At 39.3% G+C, this 10,408-nt stretch overlaps 1 protein-coding gene across 1 annotated transcript; it reads left to right on the forward strand.

Moving 5' to 3' along the window:
- Positions 1-3,996: 3,996 nt before the first annotated feature.
- Cbr-tmc-2 lies at positions 3,997-10,265 on the forward strand (the record flags this gene model as incomplete). Its single annotated transcript, XM_045238861.1, has 21 exons — positions 3,997-4,137; positions 4,505-4,587; positions 4,644-4,784; positions 4,833-5,265; positions 5,313-5,458; positions 5,508-6,140; positions 6,167-6,436; positions 6,562-6,757; positions 6,804-6,861; positions 6,906-7,155; positions 7,207-7,332; positions 7,379-7,457; positions 7,591-8,186; positions 8,247-8,363; positions 8,468-8,524; positions 8,573-8,683; positions 9,602-9,718; positions 9,766-9,858; positions 9,946-10,027; positions 10,060-10,137; positions 10,182-10,265. 21 exons carry the CDS (start codon positions 3,997-3,999, stop codon positions 10,263-10,265), a joined length of 3,891 nt encoding a protein of 1,296 aa, XP_045095905.1.
- Positions 10,266-10,408: the final 143 nt, after the last annotated feature.

The following is a 10,408-nucleotide window of genomic DNA, read 5'->3' on the forward strand; positions in this document are numbered from 1 at the left end:
TGTTAAGAAGCTGAAGGAACTCCTTATTCTCACTCATTTGTTTTGGAAAAATTAAATATGTCAAATTTGAAACTAGATACATTGTTAACTTTTGAGAAGAGGAAATTTTTAAGTATAACAAAATTTTTGAAAATCAACTTCAATTTTCCACTCTGTCTCAGTTGCTCGAAAACTTAAATATTTTTTTTCCAAAATTTGTAATATCTGTTTTCGACGTTTCATGTACCACATAAAACCTGTAATAGAAGGGCCCCCTAACTTATAACCTAAAACCAATTTTTCTCAGTTCCTGTCGACGATATCAAAGAACAGTCAACGGGAGAATTTTTATATCATTATATCAAAAGTGATTTGTCAGTTGACGACTTTTCAAAACCTTTCAAAGTAATCGAGATTAATTAGCTCAAATTTGAAAGTTAATGAGGTCCTTCTTTTAGAGTTTTTACAGTAAAATCAAAATTTAGAGCTTTGGATACCCTAAATATTGTTTAATCAAATTCTGAATTTTTCAAAATACTCCCAGAGTTTTTTGTCTCCACCTTCCACTCTCAATTTCTCAATATCAAATTCATTGAGAAAAAAAAACCATCAAAAACAAATAAATCTCAAATTGCCGAAACATTTTCTCAGGTTGTTAAATTCACACCTTCACGGCACCTCCCGACACTTGTTTCAATCTTGACCCCTCTCCCTTCTTAATGATAAAATGATGTGAATCGAGACCAATTGTACTTTGAAATTGTTTCATTTCATTCATCTCCCATTAGCTCCGTATCTCTCTTCTTTCCCCTCGTGATCTTATACGAATTGCACTTCTGTTCTGATATATCTGTTCCTTGTTAATGGTGGAGCCTGTTGTGTGTTTCTCTCTGCTTTGGGAGGGAAAGAAAAATTATCTTCTTTTACTCCAGCGTTTTTCAACATTATCATCATCATAAGAAAAGCTATCACTTTGGTTTTCCTCCGTTGTAAAACACAATGTTCAAATCTTAGTGGCAGAAATCATTAAAAAAAGCCAATGATCTTGAGGTATATCCAGAGAAAGTTAGTTATGATAAGCATGATAGATTAGTCTACTAGAGTTGCTACGTCACATTGAAACATCTCTCACAAACAAAAACCTTCTTTTCCACCCTTCGCTTCCCCCCCCCCCCAACCCCCCCAATCTGCCACATTTTTAGACATCTTTCTCGCTGTTCCTAGGCACTGCTCGCCCCGACACCGTTGACATGCTCAAAATAAAAACATGGATCATGAGTAGTAGTTGTCTGGGGGCTTTCTTGCAGCGGTTTTGTTATAACAAGTTTGATCAAGAGATGTTCATCTCTCAGACCCCTTTCTCTTTGATGACAATGGTGTCCACTGGCAATAGCAACTGCCTTGAGCAAAATACATAGATAACCATACTTGCGACCGCGATTTGGGCCCTTCGCGGGCTTTGCCATAGTTTCGTTTTGAATTGATATTTTCAGAGCAACTGAATTAAATATGATGAAACTCGGCGAGGCGAGTACTACAAAATGATACGATTTGGAAAACTGTGTCTTGGCTAAGAACAAAGTTACAAGTCATAAAGTGGACGGGCCTTGTCGCGTGGGCCCGGGTCGGGCCTCTATTTCTTGGCTGTAACTTTGTTTACAGACAAGACACAGTTTTCAAAATAGTACCATTTTGTAGTACTTGTAGAGTTCTATCATATCTAATTTAGTTTGTCTAAAATATTAATGCTCAGAGAAACTATTTCAGATCCCGCAAAGGCCCGGCAAAGGCCCGGTCGCAAGTATGTAGATAACAATGTTCCTTTTTTAGAATGTTAGAATATTCTGAATCTAGATTGTTTTTTAATATCACCACCTTATGTTTCACCTGACCTTTCCGTCATTTGAGAGATGTGTTGTTCTTATCTTCAGTCCAAAAAGTTCGGAAGATATCGCATTTCACCTCATGTCCCTCAAGATATTTCTTCATTACCAGGAACTCATAGGTGATAAAGTTAGATCTCAAATTTTTTTTGCCGGAGAAATTATACGTGGCGTTCTGTTTCTAACTTTATAAAGTATTAAAGGTGGGGGGACGTGAGAAAAATAATGTTGTCGAAATCCCGTTTAAATATGCTCCTCAAGGAGTTGAACTTGTCGAGACAAGTATTGAAAGTGCGGCGCCGCTACCGACTGAGCTACGCGTGCAAAGAGAAAGCCGCTGCCCGATTGCATACATAAAGGCGAGGGCGACAGATGTACGCAGAGTGACATTAGGCGTTGTACACCGTGACGGTAGAATGCATATTCTGGCCCCAAAAATCCCCCGTAAAAGCTCCTGTCCCCCCACCTTTAAACAGGCAGGGACCGTAATTTCTTTAAAAACTAACTCAAGATTTTTTAACATCTCTATTTATTTTTAAAATTGATGCGGCAATTATGATTTTGAGTTTTTTTTTTTCGAATTTTCAAAATTCAAGTTTCAATAAGACTTTTTTGAAAATTTCAATTTGTTTTTTACATTGAGGATTTTATATAAAATTCTGGATAGCCGGTAAAAAATGATTCCTGGTTTGATTATATCGATTCATGTATAAAATATCAAAAAGTAGTCAACTGCTAAATTGTTTATCACAATATCAACAACATTTGATCAGTTGACAACAATGAGATAACTTTTACAGAAATCGAGATAACTGAGTTCAAAGATGACGGTTTCGATATGCTTCTAATCGTGTTATAAGAACATATGCCTTATTTTGAAACCTATTATTTTAATTCTTGTACGAAATAACAAAAATCAGCCAACTGATAAAAATTTATCATAATATCACCAACATTTTTGTAGTTTTCAAGAGACAATTGAGCTCAAAGTGCAAGATAATTTTCGACGATTTTCGTAATAAACCTTCTTCCATTATTTTAATTTCTGAATTTTCCAAACTTAAATGCTAATTGGTCAGCTTTCAAAAAGCTAAAAAATAGCAAATGGAAAAAAAACACACGGGTTTTATGACAGAGGAAATACTCAATTTTAATACTCCCCTCTTAAGTTTATGACCCCCGTATATCCACCTCCTCCACCATCATCAACTCATTCTCTTATCCCAAATGTTTTCCTAGCGGTGTTCTCTATTGTTCAATTTTTTGTCTCTTTCTCAACCAACTACAACCCAGTGAATCTAATGAGTTGGTATTGATCATCCTGTTTTTCTCATTTCGATTTGGTCTCACAATCAGGGCTCAATCTCAAAAACGAAATTGTCTCAAAAAATGATAGAAAAACCACATTGGCCAATCAACAAGACAAGAGAAAAGACAGGAGGTGCTGTGTTATTTGCCATCGCCATCAAAATCAAACGTGAGGTTGTTGCAAACTCATCTCCAATTTGCTCTTTTCCCATCAATTGTTATCAATATCCTTCCCAGACTGCTTTTATCTTCATGTCCCCTCCCTTTTCCCTAGAATTTTTCTCGCTGGCCCCAGGACGACGAGTCAGAGGCAAAAAGTGTGTCTTTGCTCTGTTTCTTCGTGTCTTCGTCGTGTCACGGACCTCTTGTGTCTTCTTTTCGGCCGCCAACCCGCAAAAATTTCATTCATTACATCGCTTGTTGCATTTTCCGAGCACCTTGCCGCATCCCACTATCACTTGTTTCATATCACTATTTTTACATAATGCGAAAAGGGGATCCCGGGGTCTGTTACCCAGACACATGGTTCCGCGTCATCTCTCTCCGCCCCGCCATCATCAGATAAACCCATTTTCTCTCATTCGTTAAGTTTCTCAGACGCGCAAAAAATGGGGAGCCCCACACGTCGCGTTCCGTCTACCCATCAACCTTTTTTCCCCCTCTAATCATATCGCAACCACCATTACTCATACACACCAGCCATCCTTCCGTTTCTCTTTTTTCTTTGTCAGAAGATTTAGTGGGAGATATAATCATTCAGATTCCAGAAACCAGAAGAATCAGAGGGCTCCCGGAGCGTCGGCGTGCAGTCACCTGAAGCACGACGATGCCGAAATCAGGCGCTCATCAGCCGCTGGTTCGACACGATACTGATGATGGAGCCGACACAGGACAATCGGTCAAATCCCTGGCGGATGTGTCCGAAGAGGAGATTGATAGTCGAATGAGCAGAAGGTCATCGGTTATTGTGAGTTTTTGAGAAAAAAAAACTATTTGTTGAGAATTTAAATAGATTACTGTAGTTTTTCCAATTGATGCTGTCTTTAGTTTTTAGGCAAATCAAATGAGTGACATCTAATTTTTTAAAAGCCTAATGCACATAGAATGTTTTCCATCTGGAAAAAATTGGATACCAAATGATTTTCTGCTGTCAAATATGATCAAATTTTTAATTTGAGTTCATTTCTAGAGTTCTACGCACAACTTGTCCGATTTTTTCAACTTCTATTGAAACGACAGATGAAATTTCACCAGAATAGGCCTTAGACCATCAAACCTAATAAATTTTATGGTAGATCAAATTTGATTCGGTCCCTAAAGAATCATTTTTTCAGGCTGACCTGCTTTCCCTCTTCCGACGTTCATCCAGTGTTCTTGTTCGCCCACATACCCGATTAGGAAACCCGAATTATGACGAGTAAGTAGTTACAAACCAACACATCTCACACCGGCTTCCTTAATTTTTTTTTCCAGTGATGACGACGAATTCGACGAAGAAGACGACAAAGAGGCATCCAAAGATCGAATACTCAAGAAAATTCAGCAGAAGAAAGAGATTATACAAAAGTTGCGCGGTCAGCCATGGTACATGCGAAGGAAACGGAGAACATTGAAGTGAATAAGAGCTATCCTTTAAAAAAAAGATAACTAGAAAATTTTCAGAGTGGCTCAAAAGCATCTACAGCAGCAAGAGGCGAAGGTGTCCAAAGCTAGGTTATATAAAGCAGAAGCGGGACGGCGGTTAACACAAGCTAGCCGGTGGTTGGATAATTTGAAAATTTATCTTATTCCTTGGGAGGCAAAAATTCGAAAAATTGAGAGCCATTTTGGTTCGGTCGTGTCCTCATACTTCACTTTTCATCGATGGGTTCTTGGTGTCAATATCACTATCACTTTTATCATGTGCATGTTTGTTGTTATTCCAGAGGTTCGGTTTCTGTTTTTTGGAATCTTGATATACGGTTTATTTCAGTGGCTCGCCGACTCCAGAACTCAATTCGGAGATGATAGATACAACAAGACAAAGTCTATCAAGGTCATGCCACCAGCGGTTCGCGCCAGAGCCGATGAGCTTTCCACAGTCTGGGATTTTGGGGTGATTCCCAAAAAAAAACAAGCAAGTTCTAAATAAGAATCTTCCAGGGCTACTTTCAATACTCGTTGTTGTTCTATGGTTTCTACTCAAAGGAGACATTTTTCGGTGAAACGATCAAATATCGCGTTCCTGTTGCCTATTTCTTTTGCAATATTTTTATTCTAGGATTTTCACTTTTCATCATTCTCAGAAAGTGAGTAACTGGTTGTAATTCTGAGAAAAAATTTCTAAAAAATTTTCAGGATGGCGGCTAACAACCGTCGAGGAACATTATCATCCGGAAAAACGCAACAGTATCTTTTCAATTGGAAAGCTTTCACCGGATGGGATTATACAATTGGTAACCCCGAAACCGCTGGAAATGTGTACATGGCAAATGTGATCAAGTTCCGTGAGGCTATAAACGATGATAAACAGAAACCAAGTGATAAACATCCGTGGATTCGTTTTGTGGCTCGTGTGCTCACGAATTTGTTTATTTGTGGAATGTACGTTTTCTCAATCTGGGCTATCATGCAATGCGGTACACTTAAAGGCGAACATTTTTTCGCCCAGGTTAGTTTTCCAAAAACTGAAAATTTATATTTTTCCGAGTTCCAGAACGCCACAGCCATTACCATCTCTCTGATTACATTGGTTTTCCCAAATATATTTGATCTACTTGGAAAAATTGAGAAGCTCCATCCAAGGAATGCGCTGCGGTTCCAACTTGGAAGAGTTCTGGTTCTCTACATTCTCAATTACTACACTTTGATTTATTCGTTAATGCTACAATTGGAAAATCTGCAAAAAGAGAAGAATGAGTTTGACAGGCCTAGTACCACAACAGTTGCTCCAAATGCTGATACTTTGGCTAGGTGGGTTAATATTGAGATGCTTGACTTTCAAAAAAAAGTTACAGAAGTATACGTGACACTCTGTTCCCTCGATATCCTGTTAACAACACACCTCATACTTACTACTCCTACACACCTGTGACCACTACTCCAATACCATCCACCAACTCTTGGACTACGGTACTTCCGGATTTTGGACCGTTTGGTGTTTACAACCCAAAAGCTTCTGTCACAAAAGATGATACCGTGTTCTCGTCGCCAGTAGTAGAGACTCATCAATTTGGGCCGAATTCTGACTGGAATGAAACTACACCAAATGCAGCTAGCCCAACTGGGTAGGTATTATTTTCCATCCAGAGTAGACCATATTCAACTCAAATTGGACATAAAGATTATGAGTTCTGGGCTGGAGCTGCATTTTCTATACAGTAATCCTTCATTTTTCAAATTGTGATTTCAGAGCAACTACCCGTGCATCACTGCGCTTATCTCAAGGAGGTCTCTGCTGGGAGACAATTATAGGACAAGAAATCACAAAGCTAGTCACCATGGATCTGTACATGACCGTGGCTTCAATTTTCCTCATTGACTTTCTTCGTGGACTAGCATGTCGTTACCTGAATCTGTTTTGGCCGTGGGATTTGGAAAGAACTTTTGTGAGTATTATCACAAAGCGGCAATTTTGAAATCATACAATTTCAGCCAGAATATGGAGAATTCAAAGTAGCAGAGAACGTGCTCCATTTGGTTAACAATCAAGGTTTACAAGAAGTTTTCAAATTAAAATATTTTTCAAAATTTCAGGAATGATCTGGCTTGGTCTCTTTTTCGTCCCTCTACTCCCGATGCTTAATAATATCAAGTTGATTATACTGATGTATATCCGAGGATGGGCAGCGATGACTTGTAATGTGCCAGCTAGTCAAATCTTCCGCGCCAGTCGTTCTTCCAATTTCTTTTTCGCCCTTCTCATACTATTTCTGTTTCTTTGTACTCTTCCAGTCGGATTTGTGATCGCCTCAAAGACTCCTAGTAAAAGTTGCGGACCATTTGGGTGAGAAAAAATACCGATAAATGACTATCAAGTGAATGTGAAAACTTTCAGAAATCAATCGTTTTTCTACAGTGTAATTACTGATGTTCTCCATGAGAACTTGGATAAGACATTGGTCAATGGAATCAAGTACAGTTTGTCCCCTGGAATTATCATCCCGGTTCTTGTTTTGTTATCGTGAGTGGATTCCAGACTCAGCTAAAACTACGATTTCAATTTCTAGACTGGTTATTTACTTCCTCATTGCAATGGTGACCGGTTTGTCGCAAGCGAATCAGGATTTGTCTTTTCAACTCATGGTGGTAAGTGTTTGGCAGTAACTTGAAATGAAAAAGCAAACGGAGACCGTATCTGTCATAGGCGCTTCACCTAGTTTCAGTTTGGTCTCGTTGGATGAGGCTGAGAATTATATTAAATCTTAAAAATATGTTTCAGGAAAGAACAGAAGAAAAGAAAAAGATCTTCGAACTTGCTGGTGGAAAAAAGAAAAAGAGCAAAGACAACACATTCGGAAAACAAAAGCCCAAGCAGCTCCTTTCTCCTCCAACCAAAGGAGTGTCTTCTGATGACGATTCTCAACACAACCGATCGACCGCTAAAAGTGTTTCTGGCCGTCAGTTTGTTCCATCCCTAGGATCAGTCTCAGAAGTGGATCATAGTACCGGAGAAGAACAGTCATCTGATACTGAATCTACAACATCTTCTCTCCCACCTAAATTATCACTCCGACAGAAATTCCTAGTTTGTATTGGTTGGGCAGATCCAAGGAAGTATGATAGACGAAGCGATGATATTGAAATGGAAGAAGGTGGTGGTAGAATTCGTGAGCTATCAACCGGATCTGACAGTGACTCGGATGATGAAGACAGTGAGAAAAGGTGTGGAATTTCATCGAAAGAACCTTTGACCTGTACAGTTAACTTCAGAAATTCCGAAAGCCGATACCTCCTCCCTCCAGATGGGTCTCGTCCGGCGTCCAGAGAAAGGTCTGAAAACCAAAGTAAAAGAAGTTCAGCAAGTCGACGAACCAGGTAAGGATTATTGCTTGTCTCACATAAAAATCTCATGTGACATGCCATAATTTCTTACAGCAACCGCGACATGTCATATCGTACAGCAATCCAGTCATTCGATCAAAATTCACAATCAGCATCCGGGTCTTCTTCAAAGTCTACAACAACGGCTCCATCGAATTCGGAGATGAGAATGTGAGATTTGAAATTACCTGAAACTAGAATTTTACAATTGAGATCTCTTCTATCTTTTGCTTATATTGCAGTTTTAACGATTTTCCCCATAGATTTTTTTTCAGTGAAATAAACGAAAATCCGCTTCGCACATATGTCACTCCACTCAGAATTGAGAAGAAGTTAGTGACTGTCGAAATATTCCCAAACAAGTAAATTTTTAATTACAGAAGTTCCGCAAGCTCTTCAACAAGCTCTCATCCGCCATCATCTTCCATTGAGAAGCAAGCAGCAAGAAGACTCCTTCAACCAATCAGTACTACACATAATATTCGCTATGGGTAAGAAATTTAGTTTTCACAGGGTTGCAATCTGACGGGCTGGCCGGCCCGAGGGAAAAAAACCAGGGCCCGGCCCGGCCCGGCCGGCCGGCAATTAATTAATATTTGAACGCGCGCCATTTTTATTTGCAACGATGCTCCGATATGACGAGGTATCACCCTCTCGTGTGAGACTAGATGGATGACAAATATCAAATATTTATGGGACATCGATAGCTGTCTGCAAGTAGTTCAGAATTCGAGTAAATTATCGATGAGAGGCTCCCCTTGTTCATTTATACGGTTTTTACATTGTTATGCTACTTGTTAAAGGTGGGGGGACAGGAGATTTTTCGTAGTTTTTTTGTAGCTAGAGTATGCATTCTACCGTGACGGTGTACAACGCTTAATGTCACTCTGCGTACAGCTGTCGTCCTCGCCTTTATGTATGCAATCGGGCGTGCGCTTTCTCTTTGCTCGCGTGGCTCAGTCGGTAGCGGCGCCGCACCTTCAACACTCGCCTCGACAAGTTCAACTCCTCGAGGAGCATATTTAAACGGAATTTCGACAACATTATTTTTCTCATGTCCCCCCACCTTTAAGAAATAAATTCAAATAATTCTTCAATAATTTCTGTTTTTTCTTAAATTCGAACGGGCCGAACCGGCCGAACCGGCCGGGCCGGAGAAAAAATAATCTTGGCCCGGCCCGGCCGGTTGCAACCCTGAGTTTTCATTTATCATCATTATTATCATAAACGCTTTCCCTTGAAGCTCGACTATCTCGGTTCCTGTTTGAGATATCAACAATTAGTCAATTGACCAACACTTTCATAGTATTTATATTTTTATAATTCTCAAAAAAATTGAGATATTTGAGTTTGAAGTTCAAATTCAGAAAATTTTCTATTTTACATTCTTTTTTACATTTTAATTTCAGAGTGGCTACTGTAGAAAACTCATCCCAAGATCCCACTCGCCCTCCTTCAACTGATGATTCTCTTGGAGACCCCGCACTTCATGATCCTCTTTGGGCAAACTTGAATCCACACAGCAGGTAAGAATATCAAACGTCTGAAAAATCAATTCTCATACACTTTCCAGTTACACGTCGGCTATGATGTCGCCAATCATGAATGAGTTCATGTCTAACGACGAGACGACAGACGACGAGAAGGGACGTTTGATTCCGGATAGGTATGATTTTCTCACGAGTTATTTCTGATTCCCTTAGCAATTCTTAGAATTTCTCATTGTAATAAGAAATCATGTTTTCGATTCCAGACCACCAATTCCACACTCGCCCAGAGAGCTGAAAAGATTAAAGCGTGAGAAGGACCAATCCGAAGGCGGAAGCAAGCCAAGCGTAAGCGAATTAGAACCTTCTTGAAAATGAAGTCATTATTCCAGACACCCCGGCCCCCACGGTTCAGGATATCCATGTCGCCTCCAAGAAAGCCACCATCAGAGAAAAATGTTGGTTTTTAAAAAAGATTCATTAAGTAATTTTTAAGTTTTAGGACTCCGACAGCTCCAATCGAAAATATGAGATGAGAGTTGAGAAGTCACCAAAGAAACCGAAAAAATCAGAAGATTCAAAGTGAATGATTATTTTCAAAATTTTCAACAATCATGATGGGTAATTGTCTTCTAAACCTTTGGCTGGTGTCTTTTTCCATTTTGTTTTTGTTTTTTTATTCATTAAAGGGGGACTCCGACCAAAAATTTTTATTGCATTAAAATGTGC

The sequence above is a fragment of the Caenorhabditis briggsae genome (genome assembly GCF_000004555.2).
Source record: "Caenorhabditis briggsae complete genome, chrX, whole genome shotgun sequence".
Taxonomy (NCBI): Eukaryota; Metazoa; Nematoda; class Chromadorea; order Rhabditida; family Rhabditidae; genus Caenorhabditis; species Caenorhabditis briggsae.